The sequence below is a fragment of the Penaeus monodon genome, chromosome 14 (assembly GCF_015228065.2).
Source record: "Penaeus monodon isolate SGIC_2016 chromosome 14, NSTDA_Pmon_1, whole genome shotgun sequence".
Classification (NCBI taxonomy): Eukaryota; Metazoa; Arthropoda; class Malacostraca; order Decapoda; family Penaeidae; genus Penaeus; species Penaeus monodon.
Genome location: NC_051399.1, coordinates 26,658,249 through 26,683,248, shown reverse-complemented (window position 1 = coordinate 26,683,248; position 25,000 = coordinate 26,658,249). Strand labels below are relative to the sequence as shown.

General features: G+C 43.9%; 1 protein-coding gene across 2 annotated transcripts in view; it reads right to left on the bottom strand.

The window, feature by feature from the left end:
* The window catches only part of LOC119581015 (roundabout homolog 2-like), a 47,859-nt gene that overhangs the window by 6,797 nt on the left and 16,062 nt on the right, over nt 1–25,000 (bottom strand). For both annotated transcript variants that reach the window (XM_037929283.1, XM_037929282.1), the window contains exons 4-13: nt 24,902–24,999; nt 20,659–20,879; nt 20,213–20,498; nt 13,998–14,257; nt 13,494–13,600; nt 12,469–12,667; nt 10,888–11,122; nt 10,430–10,673; nt 10,047–10,267; nt 207–466 (exon numbers count right to left, since the gene is read on the bottom strand). In XM_037929283.1, coding sequence (XP_037785211.1) covers nt 207–466; nt 10,047–10,267; nt 10,430–10,673; nt 10,888–11,122; nt 12,469–12,667; nt 13,494–13,600; nt 13,998–14,257; nt 20,213–20,498; nt 20,659–20,879; nt 24,902–24,999 — 2,131 coding nt within the window. The remainder of the gene's footprint in view (nt 1–206; nt 467–10,046; nt 10,268–10,429; nt 10,674–10,887; nt 11,123–12,468; nt 12,668–13,493; nt 13,601–13,997; nt 14,258–20,212; nt 20,499–20,658; nt 20,880–24,901; nt 25,000) is intronic.

Genomic DNA, 25,000 nt, shown 5'->3' with positions numbered 1-25,000 from the left:
TATATATATATATATATATATATATATATATATATACGAATTACAACTAACGAATCTGTTTGTAACAGCACCCAGCTAAAAGATAAATAATCGGCAGCTAAAAGCCCCTCATTTCCCCAAAGAAGTAATCCGGTGCAAAGCACTTGGCCCCACAAACAGACACAGCTCGAAGAAGGGCAGACAGGAGCGCCCGGCGGCCGACTCACATTCCTGGCCTTGATGATGTTGGTGGTGGCGTAGGCGACCGGCGTGCCCGGCGCCTGCGAGCCCGGGGGCATGAGCGGCGCCACAGGGCCGTCCACCTCGGCGTAGTCCCCGGGCACGGCGTTCAGGTTCAGGAGCTTCTCGGGCGTCGCGTCGCTCTTGTCGTCGGTGGCGCCGCCGGAGGAGCCACCCCAGGGGCCCCGCTCGATCCACAGGCCGCCCGACATGGTGCCGTTCACGCTGCGTCCGTCCAGCTTGTAGCCTGCGGGGGAGAGGCGGGGTTAGAGAACGGCAGGAGGAGGGGCGCACGGCTCTAAAGGTGTGCTTCCTCCATTCTTTATATTTTTTCTTTCTCTTATCTCTCCCTCTCTATTTCTACTCTCTCTCTATCTCTCTCTCTCTCTCTCTCTCTCTCTCTCTCTCTCTCTCTCTCTCTTTCTCTCTCTCTTCCACCCCCATGTTTCCGCCTCTTTGTCAACGAAGGTCCCAAACAACCGCCCCAACAGCCGTGGCTCCCGTCTGCGTCCCAGCGTAACTGCACTCAGGAGCCAAAAGATACTATTAGCTGCTTGACAAAGCCCTTGATCACCCTCTTAAGCTGGAGTTTTCCCCAAGAGAAATCAGAAGGAAGGGCGTCTTCTTCCTCTAATGGGGTCAGAGGAGACTCGCAGCCTCGTGTTTGGTGGGTATGATATATAGGGCAATGCCATGCGAGATAACAATACAGTTGCGATTGGGTGATGCTTATCATGGAAGGTCATCGGAAGGAATGGCAATATTCGGTGAATATTAAGGAAAAAAAAGTAGTTTCCCAGCATGACATGACACTATATTCTGTGATCGTAAAATGATACTTAATTTTTTTTTTTCCTCATACTATATGTAAAGCAGTACGTCGCAAGTATACAGTTAATCATCGATCAAAGATCACATATAAATCTAACTTAACAAGATCATTTGTATATCACTTCAACAATGTCGAGCTATGCACTTTTACGCGAACTTTCTAAACTTTTGCGCACAATTTCCTTTTTCGCCGAGTCTCTCCTTTGTTCTTAATTAAAGGTCCCTAACAACTGCTTTCCCCACTTCCTAAACGAGTCATACTCCCCTCCTTCCCTTCCCCCTTTAAGGAGATTTTCCTCTCCTTGATCACAGTGACTCATCACTCTAAAAATACAAGTTCCCTTTACTCGAGTCACCCCTCTCTCTCTCTCTCTCTCTCTCTCTCTCTCTCTCTCTCTCTCTCTCTCTCTCTCTCTCTCTCTCTCTCTCTCTCTCTCTCTCTCTCTCTCTCTCGCATTCAGCCCTTTAAAATTCGCCTTTAAAATTTCTGTAACAAGTCTATCCTCATTACATACATACATACACAACACACGCACACGCATGCACGCGCACACAACACACACATAGTTACATATATATATATATATATATATATATATATATATATATATATATATATATATATATATATATATATATATATATATATCGCACAATCCTTCCATTGTCGCTAAAAAATTTCTCTCTCCCACAGCCTGAACCGAATCCCACACCCTTACCCAGGTCTCTATCCTTACTCCCCTTTTTCTCCCTTAATTAAGGCCGGCCTCCCTTGCCCATCTTTTAAACTTCCCTCGCTATCCCTTCCCCCCTGAATTATGAACACAATCCCCCTTACCCTTCCCCCCTCCCTTTTCTAAATCATTCACAGCATCCCGCAACACCCCCCTTTAACCCCTTCTCCCCTTTGCCCTCCCCCTTTATCTTCTCCCGTTCACACTCCCTTTACGATGTCCCTCCCCCATCGCTCCCTCTTTTCCCCCTTCTCCCCTTCTCCCCTCCTTCCTTCCCTTCCTCTGCCCCCCCCCGTCCCCTCCTCCCTCTGCCCTCCCACCCTTTACCCTCCCTCTCCCCTTCCCTCCCTTCTCCCTCCCTCCCTATGCCCCCCCCCTCTGGCGCACCGGGCACGACTTGAGAGCAACAAATGTCTCTTGAGGGAATGGATAAATTAGATTAACATTTCTCAGAATTTGCTTCGGGCGTCTGACTCCGTTCCGGCGCGCGATATTTCTTTTCTCTTTATTCCCTGTTGCAAATATATATATTTTTTCTGTGTGCGTGCGTGCGTGCGTGCGTGTGTGCATGTGTGCGTGTGTATGTGTGCGTGTGTGTGTTTTGCTATTCGTTTCATACATATTCTAAATACGTGCACAATTCTGTACTTGTTATTGTATCTAGGTCTATAATTTATAGATTGTATGCTAATATTTCTTGTTCATGTGAATGGTGAATAAAGGCATGAATGATAATTAAAAAAACATTAAATTAACTTTCATTTCTTCGCCTTGTGCTAATAGACATTCGGAGATTTTAAATGAAATCAAACACTACTTCTGCCCCAAGGTGTATTACAGTTAAATTTCAACATATTTTCATATCCATAATTAATGTATTTTGCTAAAAATAGAGACAGAAAGATAAAGAAAGAGAGATAGATAGATAGAGATAGAGAGAGAGAGAGAGAGAGAGAGAGAGAGAGAGAGAGAGAGAGAGAGAGAGAGAGAGAGAGAGAGAGAGAGGGAGAGAGAGAGAGAGGGGGAGAGATAAGAGTGAGTAGTGTGTGTGTGTGTGAGAGAGAGAGAGAGAGAGAGAGAGAGAGAGAGAGAGAGAGAGAAACATAGAACCCTACCATCGCACTATAAAATGCAACAAAATAATCATTAACAACAATTCCGATTACGTACTTACCCCCCCCCACCCTTCCCCTCTTCCCTAAGATATCATTCTAAAATAACACCTCAACAGATGTCAAAAACGTGTTATTCCCAAAAGCCATTCACCGGCGTCCATCTACAGCCGAGCAGTAAGTCCACCGCGGCTGTAGAGGGCGGCCGAGGGGAAAGGAAGCCACGCTGGTAATCCAAGAGAGGGGAGAATACCTCCGCTTCCCTCTTGAATTTATAACACACTTTCCCCCCTCCCTGATCGATACATTAAGTGGCAGTGTGATTTCCCCTTGGTTATCGTCCGGTCTCTCGTTGCGCTGTGGCGTTGTGTGCTTCGCTATCGTTTGTTTATTTTCTAACAGCTGACGATCGTGTGACTGGCGGTTGTGAGGCTGTTTCTATGTATGATGGGAAATAATGCATGTGTGGGTTTATTTTATCTATTTTTTTTTGGGGGGGGGAGGATTTATTTATTTGTTTGTTATAATTATTTTTTGGGGGGAAGAGCAGGTCCGTTCCCTTTTTTTCACGGGTTTGGCGGTGCGCGTCTCCTTCTGAGCGTTCATCTCCCTCTTTCGCCCCTCTTCCTCCTCCTCCCTCCCTCCTCCCCCCACCCATCCGCTATCCACGTATTCGCAGTGAGGGGAAAAACTGTCACACATTTTCTTCCCTCACAACTCCTCCTCCTCCTCTCCCTCTTCTTCCTCCCCTCCCCCACCGCCATATCCTTTCGCCTTCTCCCTTCTCCCTATTCCCTCGCCACTCCCTTCCTACCTCTCCTCCCTTAGCTTCCCCCCTTCCCCCTTCCTCCCTTTCATCTCCCCTTCCCCAGCCTCCCCCCACGCTGCCTCCCTCACCCCTACCTCACGCTCCCTTCCTCATACCTCCCCCTCCCCCTCGCTCCCCCCACGCCCCCCTTCCTCGCACCCTCCCTCGCTCCCTCCCTCACACCTCCTTCACCCCCACCCCTCGCTCCCTCCCTCACCCCCTGACAACTGGACCGTGTGCGTCAGGGGCCGAAGTGGCTAATAGTTCATTACGAATTCTATGGACGCGCACCTTGTGGGGTCTGCTCTCGGATGGCTTATTGCGCTGGTGGTGAGTGTGGTGAATGTGGTGAGGAAGTGGTGGTGAGGATGTACGGTGTTATGGTGAAATGTGGTGAGGTAGTGGTGATGAGGATGTAATGTAGTGAAATGTGGTGAATGTGTGATGGTAAGGATATACTGTGGTGAGGATGTAGTCGTGAAGATATATGATGTTGGTGATGGTAGTGTAGTGAATGGTGAAATAAAGTGAGAATGTGGCGGTGGGATGTAAGGTGTACGAACAATCCGCCTTACCCTTTTCCCCACGACTAACAGCACAGTGTGGTGGTGCTCGTGGTGACGTGAAAAAGGTGATGTGGTGGTAATGAGGTTTTATGTTTTGGTGGTGATGTCGTAATGATTTTCATGGGATGTGACGGTGGCTGTGCTGAAATTGGGATACAGTGCTGAAGTATAGTGGTGAGCAGTGGTATATTAATTAAACTAAGACGTATGGTGTTGCTGGTGATAGTGAGATGTGGCAGTGGTAATGGTACTGGTGTTGAGATGTGATGTAATGCCGGTGGTGATGCTCGGATGTTACGTGGCGGAGATGGAGGAGGCGTAAAGCGACGGTGGTGATGGAGAGAAATACGAGGAAGGTCAAGGGAGGCAACAACAACAAAACGAACCCAGCAAGAACAGAAGTTTTGAGATATTTAAAGATAATAATGATAAAATCAGTAACAGAATAACAACAAAAACAAGACGAAACCAGGAAGAACAAAAGCTGATAATAAGGATAATAACAACATAAGAACATAAAAAAACCCGGCAACAGCAGCATCTTTGACATATCTCAAGATGATGATAACAACAAACTGGTGATACATGTCTATATCAGCTCCGCGTGTCTGCATCTTTAGACGCAAGTAGTAAGGAAATCTTCAACGTTCTTGATCCAGTTCTAACGTAGTTTTACCAATTACTGTCCATCGCCCCGGGGAGATTTCGTGTATCGCTATATTCACTGAAAAAGTGCAAATAACATTGACCGCGGGAATATGAGTAAATGAATTATTAAATTAAATATTCATTTTAGAGATGGAGAGAGAGGGAGAATGGGGAAAGAGGGAGAGAGAGAAGGAGAGGGAGGGAAGAAGGGGTTTTGAGAAGGAGGTAAGGAGGAGCAGGGAGGGAGAAGAGGGAGGGATGAGAGAGGGAGGGGAAAGGAAGGAGGAGGGGAGGAGAGGAGAAGAAAGGAGGGAAAGGAGAAGGAGAAAAAGAGAGAAAGAGAAAAAGAGAGAAGAGAGAGAGAGAGAGAGAGAGAGAGAGAGAGAGAGAGAGAGAGAGAGAGAGAGAGAGAGAGAGAGAGAGAGAGAGAGAGAGAGAGAGAGAGAGAGAGAGAGAGAACGAGAGACAGGGGTAGATAGATAGATAGACAAAGAGATGCAGACCGACAGAAATATATAGATGGGACACCCAAACCACTAGAAAACGTGGATACCCGAAATAATCTCTCTAAACATTTACAATGCAATGATTACTGATTCATCCGGCCTTTGTCCGCTTACCCATGGGGAACGGAGAGCGCTATAAATTATATATGTATATTTCAGTAGCAAATATTGCATATTATGGGAAGCAGCCTCAGTAAAAGGACTGGGGTTGGGTGAGGTAATGTTTAACAAGAGTACTTCTGTTATCAACTTATTTGGGGCAAAATACAACAAAGCAATTCTTTTTCACAAATAAAGGCTGCGGTGTATCACTAACAGGACCAGATACAAATATATTTTTCCTCTTGTACAATCAACAAATCTAATTGTTTCCTTTTGTTAAAATACTAACGTTAATTCTCCATTCCTTGTTAAACATTGGTTGATTCCCCTCGTCATGCCGCGAGAGAGAGAGAGAGAGAGAGAGAGAGAGAGAGAGAGAGAGAGAGAGAGAGAGAGAGAGAGAGAGAGAGAGAGAGAGAGAGAGAGAGAGAGAGAGAGAGAGAGAATCATTTAGCACTCAAGAGAGAGAAAGAGACATTGTTGAAATACCAGATTGAATCTTATCATCACATGGACTTCACAACTTTATTTATCTCCATAGATGAAAAAAGGTAAAACAAAAACGTACTCTGACAACGAAAGCGCCAGAAAATAACGTAAAAAACCATTAGCTCTGGATCTAAACGCATTCAAGTTTCAAACTCTACTCTATGCATTTCATTCAGTCGTAAAAGGTACGATCGGAAAAATAAGTTAAGCGCGGGTACACAGCTAAACACACTCTAAACATTTTAAGCATGAAATAAGAATGAAACTACTTTTAAATAAAACATTATAATTTTTCCATTTTTCTCCTTAAATGTGAGAATAAAAATATTTATGTGAGATTACAAATTTCTACAATTAAAAAGGTTTTATATATCAGACAAGTAGGAAAAAGGGCGTGTTAGGAGAAAGTAAAAGCAACAGAAATAATAATACTTCTAGCAACAGCAACAACAACAATAACAAACGTTAACGCTCACGCGCGCGAGCGGGCGATATGAGTGTGCATGGATGCACACACACACTCACAGCGCGCTTTATACATGCGGATTTTCACGGTTTTGCTAAAGCTGGGTAAATCAAACCTAGATACGGTAGTGGGTGAGTCAATCGTAGATATGACGGTGGGTTGAGAACCACCAATAATGATTACTTAAACAACTAATCCCCTGGGGAAGGGTCACTGGTCATCCAGTCAACTACATGTTGTCAACATGGCGCTAAATAGCTCGTCAAACACCGCATCGGTGACGGCACAAAAAACAGAAAAAAGCTAATGCTAATACTAATGTAATGCTAATGCTAAAGCTAATGCTAACATTAATAATAATAATAATAATAATAATAATGATAAAAGTAATATTGTTGATGATAATAACAGTGATGATGATGATGATGATGATGATAAAAAAAAATAACACTAACAATAACTAATAATAATTATCATCATACTGATAAAAATAGCAACATGATGATGATGATGATGATGATGATGATGATGATGATGATGATGATGATGATGATGATGATGATGATGATGATGATGATGATCATCATCATCATCATCATCATCATCATCATCATCATCATCATCATCATCGTCGTCATCATCATCGTCATCATCATCATCATCATCATTATAATAATAATAGTGACAATAATAATTAAAATAGCAATAATAATAATAACAATAATGATAACATGATAATAATAATGATAATAATAATAATAATAATAATAATAATAATAATAATAATAATAACAATAGTAATAGTAAAACAACAACAAAGCAACAACAATAATAATAAAAATAAGTTAAAGTAGAGGAAGAATAAATAATAATAACAAAAATGATAATGATTACACATATTCCCACCAAACATCTTAGGGAGCCTCAATCGACCACTTCCTTCCGAGTCTCAAGTTACTTCTCATCACACGCGAGGAGGAGGAGGAACTGTTACTCGGTCTCCAGCCTCGGGGAAACAGGCTCTGGGGCGCAATGGCTCCCTTGAGAGGCGATAACCAATGCGCTTTTATTCGCTCTCACGGACGATCGGCCGACGCGAGAACACGACTCGGCGCCGAAGAACATCTTTACGGTTTATATTCCTGATATGTTTTTCGTTATGGCACCTTGCGATGGTTTCGTTCCCCCGGGATTTTGAGCTTTGGGACCTCCCGGCAGAAGGTTGGGTATCCTTTGCGGAGAGAGAGAGAGAGGGAGAGAGAGAACTTCCCTTCGCTTGCACGTTGATTAAGGGAAACGCGGTTCGGTTGGATTCATTAATTCCCGGTCACGTATCAGCATCCCGTCCGCTCGGGTATGTCCGAACGCGCTGATCGACGCAGGTAGATAGATCGACGACGTAGTCAAAGAGTTTTCGAATGAAATGCAAGAAAAAGGAACATCTGCACTGCGTCTGTGGATGAAAATTGATAGACATTTAGATGGAAATAAAAGCGTTCAACCGACCGACAACATCTTTTGCACAACCCGTATTTAGGGAAACGTCGACTCGCCCCGACCCTCTCGAACGGATCGGGTCTTTCCCAGCCAAACGCTTCCCGGCCTCCTCCACGACTCGCTTTGCGCCGCGTCCATTCAGCGGATTATCAATTAGTCCCCTCGTCGAGCATCAGCTGAGAAGGCAGAGTGGCACTTAGGGGGAGTGAGGGCCAGAGGGTGCCATAGGAGTCGATCCGTCTGCTTGCTCTGCCTCGATCCGCTTCTTGGACTCTGGAACACTCGCGCCTTCAGCCTGCAACTTCCCTCTACTTACTTCTTGCTAAACCTTCCTCATTTAAGACAATGTTTTGGACCGAAAATTCCAGACTGCTTTATACCAAACGCCTCGGAAACAGTCGTCATTCCGAAACTCCATTTTCTCCTTAAAACCTTAAAAATCATAAAACTTCCTCCCAATCATCGGGCTGAAACTTTCCCCCGGGGGTGAGAAAATGGCTCACTATAAAATCTGCATAAAACACTCGAGACTTCGCTATAAAACCCACAAGGAGACGTATTGATCCGGGGCGGGAATCAATGCCCCTTGGCACCTTCCCTGCCTGGCACTGTGTCGCCGCGCCCCTTTTCTCGACGACGCACCGAAGACGGCGACCCTACGTGCCTCCTTAGCCCCGCCCCTCCCGCCTCCATCTTCCTTCCTCCTCCTTCCATCTCCTGTCAATACCATAAACCTCCCCATCCACCCCCAGCTCTTACCAGTGCCATAGAGATCCCTTATCCCCCACCCCTGTAAGTGTCGCAGTACCCTCTCTCCCCCCCTTTCTCACCAGTGCCACGGACCCCTTGTCTTGTCAACGGCACAGCACCACTTTGAGATCCGAAATATTGATTCGTGATGCATGTGGCGGGTGAAGAGTCTACTAAGAAGACACAATTGAATGGTAATCTCCCTCCTCTTCTTCATTTTTCCCCATCTTTCTCATTTTCCATCTCATATGTTTGCTTCTTTGGGCGTGTGATAAGCTTCTTTTTCCGTCACTTTTTTCTTTCATTTCTTCACTTGATTCTGGTATTTGGCTCCTTGTTTCCTCCCGTTTACCATTTTCATCGATGTAAGTCTTTTGAGTGAGAATTCTTCATCCTTTTTTTTTTTTATAAAACTTCTGCACTTTTTTGTAACTTATTCAAAATATGTTTTCAGCCTCTAAACAAGCTATTAGCTCAGAAATCTGTATATCATGTAACTGCGATCATTAATGTCCTTTACGATATTAACCTTTCAGCTTTCAATGCTCTTGTTTGATGTCATTCACTGACTATAACTGATGATCTGATTATATTATCACAGTTCGTTAGGTGTTTCGGCGTTTTTTCATCTCCTTTCGGCCTTTCTATCCTCCCAATTTCTATTCCTCTGTACACCTTTTTACCTTCCGTCCTCTCTTCTTTTCTCCCTCCTATCTTCCCGAATCCCCTCCCTCTCTGTCTTCCTCCGCCCCTCTCTCCTTTTCTCTTTCCTCTTAACTCTAGGTCTCTCTCTATCTCTACTTTCTTTCCTCCCCTCCCTCCTTCCCTTCTAATCTATCCTCTCTCTCCCTCCTTTGCCCTCTAATCTCCTCCGCCCTCTCCTCTTCCTTCACTCTCCCTCCCCCACCCCCTCCCTCTTAAACCCTCTCAACCCCCCCATTTTATGTATCGCTGAATGCGCTCGTCAGAGACAACACAGGAAGGGAGGACTGAAGATGTATTTAAGCTGGCCATAAATCCCAGAGGGAATTGCATATCGGAAGCACGAAAGAAGCGATCTCTTCGATACACTCGTTGCTACCGTTCTGGCGACAGAAAATGTGTATCGGCGAAGATATACGGTCTGCTCTCAGTATATGGCGGTGTGGTATTACTGAGAGTCATGGGTTTGGAATGGAAATGTTGAATTATCCGCACTCATTCGATTTTCATATATGTCTTGATTATGTGTTTTATTTCTTTTCTAAACAGTAAAAAATGCGTGCACTAAAAACACACGCTCTCTCTCTCTCTCTCTCTCTCATTACGAAAGACGTACCTCCCATAGCGCGCTTCTCGTTCCTCTTGCGGCGGTAGCAGACGACGGCGACGAAGACGGAGAGCGCCAGGAAGCCCGCGGCGCCGACGGCCCCGATGAACCAGGTCTCCCGAAGGACCGCCATCAGGGGGGACGGCACCCGCTTCGGTTCCCCGGATCCCGAGCTCGCCGACGGGTCCTGCAGCCACGTATGACCTCCGCTCGTCGGCCCTTGACCTGCCCTGGGGTTTGGAGATTGGGGGACGGGGGGGGGGGGTTGTGTGAGATTTTTTTTTATCAGCTCACGATTATTTTAAAAGAAAACAAAAATACTCCACATCAACATCACACACAAAGATCTTTAACCAACGACACAATAAAAACAACACCCCGACCCCACGTACTTCGTATGCGCCGCCACCGTCGCCGTGAAGTGTTTCCCGTACGTCAGGTTGTAGAGCGTGAGGGTGTGCAGGTTCCCCTCCAGGGTGAGGTTGGAGTGAGGGACCGTCTTGTTCACGAAGAGCCACACGGAGTACTTGGTGATCCTGCCGTTGGTGTGCTCGCGAGGAGGAGGACGCCACGAGAGGACGACGCTGGAGGCGTTCAGGACGAGGCTCTCGACTCCCGACGGCGGCGCTGATGGGACTGCGAGAGGGAGAAGGTTGTTTATGAGGCAAACGGTTTTGATGGCGAGAAAACTTTAAGATATTGTGAAATAACTAGTAGGGCAAGATTATATAAAACATACACAAACACATACACATAGACACACACACGTACTCAAAACAAAAACAAACAAACAAACAAGCACGAAATAACGACCCCCCCCCCCAACCACCTCCAGCGTCGACGAACTCACCATCCTCCAGCGTCACGGCGATCCTGGAGTTGGACGGGTGGCCGTGGATGCCGCGGTGGTAAGGCACGATGAAGAACTCGTACTCGGTGAACTTGGCGAGGTCGCCCACGGTGTAGGAGGCCTGATGGGCGGCGCCAGACCGGGTCACGGCCTCCATCTCGAAGTGGTGCGTGCCGGAGTTCAGGTCGCGGTAACGCACATAGAAGCCGTCCATGTAGTCTTCGAACTCTTGGACCTGGGGAGGAGGGGGAGGAGGGGGAGGACGGGGAGGAGGGGGGAGGAGGGGGAGGAGGGGGAGTAGGGGGAAGAGGGGGGAGGACGGGGATGAGGAGGAGGAGGAGGAGGAGAGACGGGGAGGAGGAGGAGGAGGAGGGGGAGGAGGAGGAGGAGGGGGAGGAGGAGGTAGGCAGAGAAGGATGTAGACGGATGGGGGAGGGAGGAGGAATAAAAAAGAAATTAGTCACAGGTGATTAAACTTTAATAAACGACGCATTCAATATATAAGTTTAATAACAGAGGAAAAAATGAAAAAGTTAATTGCAAATTCAAAAGACAAAAAACAGAAGCAAGGAAGAGACATAGGCAGAAGAAGAAAAAGAGAAAATTAAAACAAGAATATAAGAAAAGAGAGATGATAAAAGAAAAGAAAAAAAAAACTACATAGATAGACAGAGAAGGAGTTACATAAATAGCTAACTGAGAAAGGACAAAAAAAGGACAAAAAAAGAATGGACAAAAGGTTGCAGGCAGGACTGTGCAACACAACGCAACAGCAAAAAGCCAAGATTCAATGTTGCAAAGACGCTGACACTAAACTACAGTGCAAAGTCAATTTAAATGCAAGGGAGAAGGAATCTATAAGATGTCTTGTGATGAATTAAAGAAGAGAAGAAGCTAAACATAGAATAAAGAGTTAACAGATGATGATAAGGATATAATATCAGAATGATAACAACAACAACAACAACAACAACAGCAACAACAAAACATAAATAATAAAAATGATAAAATATTTACCCAATAAATAAAAAACAACGAAAAATGCAACAGAGAATAAAGGAAATAGAATGGAAGCCACACGGGGACTGCAAATCCCGCCTGAGGAAGACGGATTTCGTTCGAACCAAAAACTAAGCTGAAGCCATTGCCATTGCGATAAAAGGAAAAACATTTATTGCGAAGAGTAAATAGATTCTAAATATAGTTGGAAAAGAAGGAATATGAAAATACATTCTGGCTCTTGATGGAGTGTTGAATACATAAAGGGAAGATAAGATAAAGAAGAGAAGAGAAGAGAAGAGAAGAGAAGAGAAGAGAAGAGAAGAGAAGAGAAGAGAAGAGAGAAGAAAAGAAAAGGGAAGAGAAGAGATGAGAAGAGAAGATAAAAGATAATAAATCAAATAAAAGGAACAGATGAGAAAAGATAAGAGAAGAAATAGAAAGAAAAATAGAAGAGAAAAAAAAAAAATAAACAAGGAACGAATATGGAAGCAAAAATACATAAAAAAAGCGAGTAAACATACCCACAAACAAATAAATAAAAGCCCCACTGACTCCTCCGCCTCCCCCCCCCCTCCTTACCTTCCACTGCAGCCTGATCGCGGTGGACGAGATGGGCGTGGGCGGCATGAGTGTGACGAGAGGGTGGGCGAGGACAGCCCTTATCTCGGGGTCGCTGTTCGTCTCCTTGGCCCCTTCACCGCCCGGCCTCCCCCCCCCGGCGGTCACCAGGGGGCCGGACACGGGGGACGACGCGGAGACACCGTGCATGTTCATGGCCCTGGGGAGGAAGGGGGGGGGGTGAGAAAGTGGGTTACGAGAGAGAGGGAGAGCGATTGGTTGGGTTTGGAGAGGGAAGGAGGGAAGGTGGGCAGTGTGGATAAGAATGAGGAGATAAAGATGGGTAGGTGTGGGAAGGAAGAGGGAGATGGGTGGGCAGGGAGAGTAGGAAGAGGGGGAGGAACAGCAGGAGGAGGAGGAGGAGGAGGAGGAAGAGGAGGAGGAGGAGGAGGAGGAGGAAGAGGAGGAGGAGGGAAAGGAGGAGGAGGGGAGGAGGAGGAGGAGGAGGAGGAGGAGGAGAAGGAGGAGAGGAGGAGGAGGAGGAGGAGGAGGAGGAGGAGGAGGAGAGGGAGGAGAAAGACCAAGGGATTTCATTACCAGCTATTGTATGTCTGACTTCCCCTCCTTTGCCTCCGTTGAGAGAAACCAAATGAAGGAAAATTGTATAGGTAAATTGATACTTGATTTAATATCTGACCTACACCGTTACCCTCTCTAATTACAGTTGTTCATCAGCATAATCAAACATTCAAATAGAAGTACAAAAATGATTCTGATTGCCTCATTTTCATTTATCAAAGACAACGATTTTCTCCAAAGCTATTCTTTCCCTCATCATGCCTTTAACAAGGAAACTTTCTTTTGAAAACAGGTGTGAATGAGACTGCAAATTTTCCCAATGAATGAATTAACGAAACTATCTAAACAATTAACGTGAAATGACTCATTCTCACCCATACTATCTCTTCAATTCTTAAACACCCGTTGCATTGCGCTTCGTTAACTTTATTAGGTTTGTTTATTCTCGTGTTCACTTTACCACATACCTCACAACGGCTCTGTATTGCGTGTTGGGTTTGAGGCCAGTAAGGGTGTAGGACTCGGCTGGGATGTGCTCCTCCAAGGGCGTCCATTGGCCCGATCCGTTCCAGATCTGCGAGGATAAATAATGTGAGATAAAATTTGAGAGGATGGGTGGAAGAGAGCAACATCGAATAACACGGTTTGTAGAGTTAGCATATTTTGTAGAAGGTATTCATTCCCTAGTGTTTTCTCAAAAAAAGGTAAAGTTAAATGGCGACTGACATTAATTATACGTCACTTGAGTAATACATAAAATAAAGAATAAAAGAGCATGATAAACGCTAAAAAATATCATTCACAAACCAGGAGGAAAAAAAGACCGGCCTTCCCCAAATGAATAAAATAGTGATCACAAAATTTTAATAGCAATGTTAATACTAATAATAACGATAATAATAAAGCATACCGATCACAATAACAAACGGAGGAAGAAATCAGTGCAAGGAAAGGAAGGAAAAATGTCTCACCTCGAGAATATAACTCGTAATGGGCGACGCCCCCTCCTGCTCCGGCGGCCCCCACGCCAAGGTCAACGTCGTGGAGTTCCGGGCGCGCTGAGTGGGCGGCAGGGGAGGTCCAGGGAGGTCACGAGGGTCGGGCGCGGGCGTGGTGCGGGCGGCGGCGGGGCTGTTGGCGGGGACGACCTTCAGGTGGGCGGCGATGGAGGACCTGCCGGCGTCGGAGGTGGCCGTGCAGGCGTAGACGCCGCCGTCGTCTTCGCGGACGTCTGGGGGAAGGAGGGAGGTCGGCGTCAGGGGGGAGGAGGGAGGAGTGAGAGGGAGAAAGGGACGGAAGGAAGGAGGAAGAGTCAGAAGAGAAGAGAGGAAGGACTAATAAAGAAAGAAGGGATAATAATGAGAAAAGAAGAAGGGGGAATAGTGAAAGCAGGAGGAAGGGACGGATAATTAGAAGAACAAGGAAAGAGTTGCAGTGACCATAAAAAGGGTGGAGAGGAGGGCCATGAGAAGAAACGGAACGGGGAAATATACGAAAACTTGGAAGAAGAAATAACGGTAAAATGGAAAGAAGGTTGAGAATAGGAGGAAGAAAAGGAAGAAGAAAGAACGAAAAGAGAACGAAAGAAGGATGATCAAACAAACAAACAAAAAAGAGATTATGTTATGAGGAGAGTGACTTCACGAACGCAAATCTCTCTCTCTCTCTTTCTCTCTCATTTTTTCGCCTGGTGAAAATACAGTAAATGAAAATGACAAGAATGACGAACTGCAGCAAAAAAAAAAAAAGTCATCCAGTGCAATGCAAATCTGTTTCATAATGAGCACTATTAAAAATCAATGAACGCTAAAATCATCACATAATTCCGTAACTGCTTTATGATTTTTTCTGTACTACTTCAGATAGATAGATAGATAGATAGACAGATAGACAAACACATAGACAGATAGATAGACAGACAGACAAACAGACAGACATATATAGTTAGATATATAGACAGACACAGACAGATAGATTGATGTTTTAATAGATAGATAGATAGATAGACAGACAGACACACACACACACACACACACACACACACACACACACACACACACACACACACAACATATATATATATATATATATATATATATATATATATATATATATATATATATAGATAGATAGATAGATAGATAGATAGATAGATAGATAGATAGATAGATAGATAGATAGAGAGAGAGATAGACATAGATAAATAGACATAGTTGGACAGACAGATAGATGTTTTAATAGAAAGACAGACAAACAGATAGACATACATATAAATAGACAGAGAGGAAGGAAAGGTCAGCGCAAACAGCCTCAGTAATTCACGTTTCGATAACATCTGAATTTATTCCATAAATACGAAAGACGGAGGCCTTGGTCAAGGTTGAGTCTGTCGGTTATTTTTTTTTTCTGTTTCTTTTTTTTAAATCTTCCTTCGTTACATTTTTTATCGTCTATGCATACATAGTTTATTTTTATCTTTCGATCTACATGTCTACTGGTCTGTTTATATGTTTATTTCTTTGTTTATATGTCTGGTGATGTCTCTGTGTCTATCTGTTTATCAATTTTCACTATGACTGTGACTGCCTCTATGACTATCTACTTATCTATCTATTTATCTATTCATCTGTCTATTTACCAATCTATGTCTGCCTGTCTGTCTGTCTATATATTTATCTGGTTATGTATATATTTGACTGTATATCTTCCAGCATGTCTATCTATCTATCTATAGCATCTATCTATCTATTTATCTGTCTATCTACGTATACACTTTCATCTATTTGGTGTGTCTGCCTATCTGTCTTTATCTATTATTCTGTCTATCTATTTATTATCAATTATTCTATCTGTCTGTCTGTCTCCCTATCTAACTATACGTCTGTCTGTCTGTCTAGAGAGAGAGAAGAGAGAGAGAGAGAGAGAGAGAGAGAGAGAGAGAGAGAGAGAGAGAGAGAGAGAGAGAGAGAGAGAGAGAGAGAGAGAGAGAGAGAGAGAGAGAGAGAGAGATGTATGATGAAGGCACATCCACAGCATTACCAAAAACGAACGCAAGGACAGAGAACCCCCCCCCCCACACACACACTGCACTCCTGGCAAAACATTTTCCCCCGCTGAAGAATCTCGGAAGGCGTTCGGACATGTGTGTTGACGTACAGCTTCCTCTGCATCACTGTCCGAATCCTCATCTCACGGAATGGACTTCATTTATCTCGACCGTCTAGTAATTAGTTTTCGATACGCGTCTTTCGTCTTGTGGGCAAAGAAACTCTTCTTTATATATATATATATATATATATATATATATATATATATATATATATATATATATATATATATATATATATATATATATATCGTCTAACATTTGAGCTGAGACTTTTTCCGACTCTAACAAAATTAGTATTATGTTTCTCTCTTTGTATAGTTTTTGAACGGACTGTTTACCGTTGGCAACATTTATGGAGTATATTGTTTTTTAAAAAAAGGACGAAAAGATATATTCCTTCTGTAGTCAGGAAGAAAAGCAAACAACAACAAAAAAAAACAACACACAAAAACAGGAATTCAATACTCACTGAAAACAGAAATGCTTTATATCCAAAACTGTCCAGAAAATCAGAAGCATAAGAACAATTCAATAATAACTTAATATCCCTCTTTTTTATCTTCTCTAATACCACGACATCACAATCGATAAAACCAACTTATGAAAAAAAATAAAAAATAAATAACAACGCATTTAAAACAAGACATCCTTGCGGAGTGCAGGTAACGCCTCTTTCTAAGATTACACATAACTCCTACTCTTCGTTCAGCGTGGAAATACGAAAGGCACTCGAAGTGCAAAGACAGGCGGACTGGACCCTCTCGCCGTCACGTGACTTGAGAGAGGAATCGTTGACCAACTTTCGGACTGCCGTTCGTAGTATTGTGCTTAGAATGGTCTTTGTTTCTCTCTGTCGCTGTCTGTCTGTCTGCCTGTCTGTCTGCCTATTAATGTCTGTCTGTCTGACTACCTACTAATGTTTGTCTGTCAGCTGTCTGCCTGTTAATGCCTGTTAATGTCTATCTGTCTGTCTGTCTGTCTGTTGATGTCTATCTGTCTTTTTGCCTGCCTGTTAATGTCTGTCCGTCTGTCTGTCTATTTGCCTGCCTCTTAATGTCTGTCTGTCTGTCTGCCTGCATGTTAATGTCTGTCTGTCTGTCTATTTGCCTGCCTGATAATGTTTGTCTGTGTGTCTGCCTGTTAATGTATGTATATCTGTCAGTCTGTCTGTCTGGCTTGCTGGCTGTTTGTCTGTCTGTCTACTGTTAATGTCTGTCTGTCTGACTGTCTATTAATGTCTGTCTGTCTGTTACTGTCTATCTGTCTGTTTGCTAGCCTGTTAATGTCTATCTATCTATTTGTCTGTCTGTCTGCCTGTTAGTGTCTGTCTATCTTGTCTGTTCCTCCCTCCTTTCCTATCTTCCTCCCTCCCTTTCTTCATCCCTCCCTCCCCCTGTCCTTCCCTCCCTTCCACCTCCCTCTTCCTCCATCCCTCTTCCCCCGCAAAACAACAACAACAATAAAAACAACAGTAACATAGCGATAAAAAGCATATATAAAAAAAAATCTAGGAAATAAACGACCTCATCACTTCCTTCTTCTTCATAAGAGGCCAGAGAGACGGTAGGCCAGAGAGGTAATCAGCAGAGAAGTCCGACGTCGGCATCTCGAGTGACCCTAACGATAAAAGGGTCACTCGCTCAGAATCAAATATTCATGGGCTTGTAATCTATGCGGCGAAAGAAGGAAAAGGGGAGAGGGACAAGGGAAGAGGAAGGAGGGAAGAGGGAAGAGGGAAGAAGGAAGAAGGAAGAGGGAAGAGGGAAGAGGGAAGAGGGAAGAAGGAAGAGGGAAAAGGGAGGAGGGAAGAGGAAAGAGGGAGGGAGGAAAAAGAGAGAAAGGGAGAATGCGAGAGAGGGAGATAGATGGATGGATATATAAATAGGTAGATAGATAGACAGATAGACAGACAAACAGATAGATAAACAGATCGATAGACAGAGAGATAAATAAATAAATCGATAGACAGAGAGAAATAAATCACAGATGAAGAAAAATGAGAGAGAAAAAAAAATAGTCATGAAGACGAAGGAAGAAAAAAGACATAGAGGTAGCGATAACCTAAAAAGATAATAATAATAATAATAATAATAATAATAATAATAATGATGATAATAATAATAATAATAATAATAATAATAATAAAAGTCCCCACAAAACGACAACTTAATAAAACAGAAATCAAGGAGAAATCAACGAAACAGTGCCATCTCCTCTCTCGCTCGGTCGAAAACCTCCCCCTTGTTCTTTCACAGTCACATCCCCCAATAAACCTGCACTTGTTACAGTAGACAATTATTAAGGATATCAAAAATTACTATTCATTCCCTCCTCATCCACCTTCCTACCTGCACGCACGTTCATTTTAAGGAGGGTAGAAAGGTAAATGGAGACGGAGACAGAGGGAGAGAGAAAGGGAGAGAGGGAGAGAGAGGGAGAAAGAGGGAGGGAAGGACGGAGGGAGGGAGGGAGGGGGGAGGGAGGGAGGAGAGAGAGAGAGAGAGAGAGAGAGAGAGAGAGAGAGAGAGAGAGAGAGAGAGAGAGAGAGAGAGAGAGAGTGGGAGGAATGGGTGAGAGAAGGTGGTGGGGGAAAAAGGAGAGGGGGAAAGAGGAAGGGAGAAAAGGAGGGAAGGAGGGAGGGAGGGAGGGAGGGAGGGAGGGAGGGAGGGAGCGAGGGAGGGAGAAAGAAAGAGAGAAAGGAAGAAAGAAGGAGAGAGGCAAAAAGATAGATATACAAATATATATATATATATATATATATATATATATATATATATATATATATATATATATATATATATATATATATAGACAGATAGATAAATAGATAGATGGACAAATAGATAATGACTTCTATTTCGGTAAACATACACATTTGACTTTACAGATAGATTCACAGCTAAATATACAAGGACAGAGAGGGAAATTGGCAGATAAATTGACAGAATGACAAATAGATATGGATATTGCTACAAAAGCAGTGAAGTAAACTTTTGTCTCATAACCGTTCCAAACAGCCACAAAAAATAACGATAACCGGTCACGGTAATAGCGGCTCGCGAACAGTTGTGAAACGCGAAACTAAAAACTAAAAAAAAAATTAATAAAATAATATAAAAACTACACACATTCTCTTTTACACATACAAACACAAAACCTTTGTTTCTCTTCTTTTTCTTTTTCCCTTCCTTCCTCTTACTCTCACTCTCTCTCCCTCCTCCTCCCCCCTCTCCCTTTCTCCTTCTCTCTCTCTCTCTCTCTCTCTCTCTCTCATCACTCTCTCTCTCTCTCTCTCTCCTCTCTCTCTCTCTCCTCTCTCTCTCTCTCTCTCTCTCTCCCTCTCTCTCTCTCCCTCTCCTCTCTCTCTCTCTCTCCTCTCTCTCTCTCTCTCTCTCTCTCTCTCTCTCTCTCTCTCGCTGTCACAGCTTTTACACCAGTATCATCGTGTGCGATTTTTTCCAATGGAACAATAGCACTTCAGGTGGATTCTCTCTATCTGCACACTGGACACGATCTCTTTTATATCAATAATTCAATTAAGGAACAATTGCACTGTCATTGCAGGTATCAAATGTAAACTTTCGAAAATTAAATGAATGAATATTGCATTAGATGAAATTGGATGGATAGCTATTGGTGAATATCTTAATCAGCCATTCATAAATTGTGAAATAGAGGGTAAGATAAATATGGAAAGATATAAGGCGACACAATCAATCGTCTCTAAACACTGTCATGAGCTAGCAGCAAATTAGATAAATGAAGTCTCAAGTAGCAACTAATTTGATGAATGAAGTCAGGAGCAATGAATTGGATGAGGTCATGAGCCAGCAACGAATTTGATGAATGAAGTCAGAAGTCAGCAAAGAATATGATGAATGAAGTAGTGAATCGAAGATAAATGAAATATTGAGTTAGCCATGCACTAGATTAATGAAATCAAGAACCATTTAATCTTGAATCGTCAAGGAATTTAACAAAATCCTGAATCACCCATGAATTAAGCCTATGTCTGTCTGTCTTAACTGAGTTAACCCTGGCTCCCCCCCCCTCCCCCCGACCTGTCCCCCGACTCACCGCTGATCTGCAGCGTGCCGGAGCCGAGCAGCGTGATCCTGGCGTCGTCCTCGGGGAGGAGGTGGCCGTCCTTGGTCCACGTGACTCTAGGCGTGGGGTCGCCCTCGGCCTGGCACACCATCAGCGCCACGGCCTCGGGTGTCACCGTCAGGTTCCTCGGCCGCACGGAGATGACGGGCGGCGGGTGCAGCGTGGGCGCGGGCACGTCCAGCAGCGCCCGCGCGACCAGCGACCCCGCGGCAGACACGGCGGCGCACGAGTACCAGCCCGACAGCTCGCGGGTCACCTGAGGGAGTGAGAAGCGGTTTCGTAATCAAGGCTACGGAGAGAGAAGAGGATTAAATGAAAAGAATATGCGAAGGAGAAAGAGGAAGGACATCAATCGCACCTGAACGAATGGGGAATGTATAAATCTCCTAAAAAAAAAAAAAATAACGAATCCCGACCTGGTTGACGATGAGCGTGCCCTCCGCGTTCACCCACACGTTCGGCTGGTCATCGGGCTCTCCTGACGGCGTGTCCTGACGGGGCAGGAGGAGGTTGTGTTTGTCCTGGCGGCTCCAGACAACCAGCGGAGACGGACGACCCACGGCCAGGCATTCGAAGGCGGCGGACGACCCCACTGAGGCCTTCACGTCTTGCGGCCGAACGAGGAACTCCGGCGCGGCTTAAGGGAGAAAAGACAAAAAGAAAGGTTATTTTTATACTTTCGCTTGTGTATTTGTTTTTAAGGTGAAGGCTTGGTGTTTTTTCCCCTTAAATACAACAAAAAGAAGGTTATTTTCTGTGCGGCTACGATTTTTCGAAACTAAGGTGTTATGTTGCTTTTTTTTGTGTGTGTGGGGGGGGGGGGGAGTTGGTATTTTTATGGCTTTAGTTGTGTTTTCTTTGAGTATGGTCTTTCTTCTTCTCTAGCGGAAAAAAGAAAAGTTATTTTCATTGCTGCAGGACCTACATTTTCCTTCTAAAAGTTATTTTGTTGGCAGCTACCTCTTTGTTAATCACTTGTAAACAAAAACATCCCTTTTCTCTATCACTGTGTTTGCCTCCCTCCCTCCCCTCCCTTCCGTCTTCTACGAGTTAGCTTTTAACATTTTTTCCGGAGCTAATGTGACACTAGCTTCCATTCCTTCTAGCGTCGAAGCCACCTGCATTTACTCTCTCCTGCTCACTCGCCCTACTGGGCTGTTACCCGCTGTAACTGTCCATTTGTGCTGTGCCACCTTATGTACACTTTGGTGGCCTTTTACATATATTCCTGGAGCGTTTGCTCTCTAGTTCCCTCCCTCTCACTTCCCCTTCCCTTCCCCCCCTCCCAGTTACTTCACTTTCTTCTACTCACCATTTCCCCTTCCCCGCCAACTCACTCCCTCCCCCTTCTATTTCCCCTCTCCCCTCCCCTTCCTCCCCCTCCACCCCCAACCCCTCTCTCTCCATCCCCTTCCCCTTTTCCCCTTTTCCTTCCCCCTTCTCCTCCCCCTCCCCCTTCTCCTCCCCCTCCCCCTTCTCCATCCCCCTCCCCCTACCCCCTACCTCATCCACAAGCTCATCCAAGACTTTCCTCCGCGAAGAACAAGTTAACGTCGCCCGCCCACGGCTATTAAGGACAAATATGGCGACACAAACTAAGTACTTCTGGCAAATTTACCCGCGTCTTCTCCCTCGACTTTGTGGCACCATTACTGGTTTTGGAAACGCGTCGGGACTCGCTTTTCAGATGTGGGTTAGGAGGATGCAGGGTGGGCGGGGAAGGGGGTGGAGGGATTGGGGGGTGGGAGAAGGGGGGGGGTTATGGGGAGGGTGGTGAGGTGTTGGAGATTAGGTAGTGGGGGTGGGGAATGGAGGTTGGGGTTGGTGGCGATACTGATGTTGATATTGTTTATTTTATTCAGCCAAATAAAATTATATATGAGTTTGAGCTGTACAAAAATTGGCTGAGTCTTGGGAGGGTTTCCACCCTCTTTAATGCAGCTTATTAAACATCAAGTGTATATAATTACGACCATGACTACAAAAGATACAGAAACAAACTGAACAACCAATAATATTGGGATCGCAAAGCTCCAACACTGAAACAGAATGATGCTGTACAAACGAGAAAAAAAAACAAAAAAAAAACATCGAACTACAAGAAAGTAGTGAAATTACAGGCTATGAAAAAAGAAAACATTTATCCAACTCTTTAACAGAAATGAACATAATCAGCATAAAGCAACAAAACAAAACAAAACAAAAGCAACAAAACATAAAAGAAAACACAAAAGAAAGACAAACAGTCAGTCAGTCAGATTAATACCATTATGAGTAGTAAAGTAGGTGTAATAGCTAGCTAGTAGGTGTAATAATAATAGGCATGATACACTAGCTTTTATACTTAGTAATTTGACAATATTTGTTCACGGAGAGCTTTTTGGTGGTGAGACGCTGGCGATTAGGTAGTGAGGGTATGGAGGGGAGGTTGGGGTTGGTGGGGATGGTGGTGGACCAGGTTTTAATGAGGATTTCAGTCTCCTCTCACTCGATCTGCGTCTTTGCTAAAACTATTTATACGAGAAAACATATAGTTTATTCACCCTTACCTCTCTCTCTCTCTCTCTCTCTCTCTCTCTCTCTCTCTCTCTCTCTCTCTCTCTCTCTCTCTCTCTCTCTCTTTCTCTCTCTCTCTCCCTTTCTGTCTTTCTCCCCCACTCTTCCCCCCTTTACGTCACACTCAAGTACCAGCGCCCACGCCTCTACAACTTCATTTTATCTCAAAGCCACACAAAATTTGTTTTTAACAGTTTTCTACTTTTAACTCATTTTACGACTATCCCGTGCAGACGCTCAAATAATGCAGTTATCTACAAACAAGTCAATTAACTCACTAACTTTTTGCTAACTTGCTAGCTCAAGCGAAACATGGAACGTTCCTCTTGAACACAAAGTACAGACGCGCGCTCAGTCATGCTCCTTTCTGCTTGCCTAACGTCTGCTATGTGATAAGTATTCCATTTTATTTATTTTCATTTCTTCGTATTCTAATTGCTTGTCCAGTTATTGGGTTCATTTTGATTAATAGCCTCTAATCTCTCGCATATATACAGAGAATCACTGTAAAATATAAATGATTTTTTTTTCAGATGTATTACGTGTCGTACTAAACCATATCCTGTTTTCAAATCTTTAGTGTAATCGTGACATTAGAAGACTCTTATCATTCGTATGCATGCAGTTGCACTCTGCAATTGCACCATTTTCAGTCTAATGATACTTCTATCACATACCCATAAACAACCCTTTCTCCAATTTTTGATTCTTTACTTTTCCCTTTGCCAACATCCTCTCCAAAGTCTGCAACCTCATTTTTTTAACCTCACCTCTCCCATAACTCCTGCACTCATAAACCCTGCTAAGCATCACCCTCATCACGCTCCATCACGCTCTCCCGCACTGCGTCCTTTATATCACGTCGAACACCCAATCCATATGTTTCTCTCCCCCTCAATCTCCTCTTCTTCTTGTCCATCTTTTTCATTTTCCCTTCTTCTTATTCTTGTTCTTGCTGTTCTTCTTCTCCTTCTTGCTCTTCTTCTTTTTCTTTTTCTTTTTCTTCTTCTTATTCTACTCCTCCTCCTTCTTGCTCTTGCTCCTACTCCCCCTCCTCCTCTTTTCCCTCCCTCTCCCTCCCCTCCTTCCCTCTCCCCTCCCTGCCACCAATTCGCCGAGCCGTTGCCTTATCTGATGTCCCCAATAATACATGATAACCGGCACAAGATTTCCAAGGTTGCTTTCCCCTTGCTTTGATTTGCTTTATGTCTTGCTTTGCCTTGCTTTGCGGTCCTTTTCATCGGTGAGAAGGTGGGGGTTTATTCTTGTATGCATGCAATAGCGTACTGTATGTAGATTCGAGTGTACACATGACCATGCGTCAAGAAACACACATGCACGAACTACAGTGAAACGTACTTACACATCTATTTATTTATCTATTTATCTATTTATCTATCTATCTATCTATCTACCTGTCCTATCCGTCTATCTACTTGCCTATCTACCGTGTGTGAGAGAGAGAGAGTGAGAGTGAGAGTGAGAGTGAGAGAGAGAGAGAGAGAGAGAGAGCGAGAGTAAGATTAAGATTAAGAAAGAGAGAGAGAGAAAGAGAAGAGAAGAGAAGAGAAGAGAAGAGAAGAGAAGAGAAGAGAAGAGAAGAGAAGAGAAGAGAGGAGAGGAGAGAAGAGAGGAGAGAAGAGAGAGAGAAAGAATGAAAGTGAGCCAGGAAATGAAAGGCATAATCAGATTAGAAACAGAAAGAAGTTGGAAATTGAAAATTATATTTTTATCTTTTTCTTTTATATTCTAAATATATCATACAAATTGAATCGTAAGTTTTCGCCGAGCTGATTGAATTTGCAAGGACATACATTAAAAAAAAGAAAAAGAAAAACAAAATATACATAAAAAACGCAAGGATTGGGAAGAAAAAGAACAAGAAGTAGAAGAAGAAGAAAAATAAAAAGAAATAGAAGCAGAAAAAGAAGAACAAGAAGTAGAAGAAGAAAAGGAAGAACAAGAAATGAAAGAAGAACAAAAATAGAAGAAGAAAAAGAAGAAGAAGGAGAAGAACAAGAAACACGAGAACAATAAAATAAAAACGAAGAATGGAAGAACGAACCCCAAAAGGGCAAAATACAATCAAAACGACCGACTTACTATAGACAGTGAGCGTGGCGTTCGCTCTCGCCGTTCCCACCACGTTCACGGCCTCGCAGACGTAGGTGTCCTCGTCGCCGGGAGTCACGCGGCCGATCC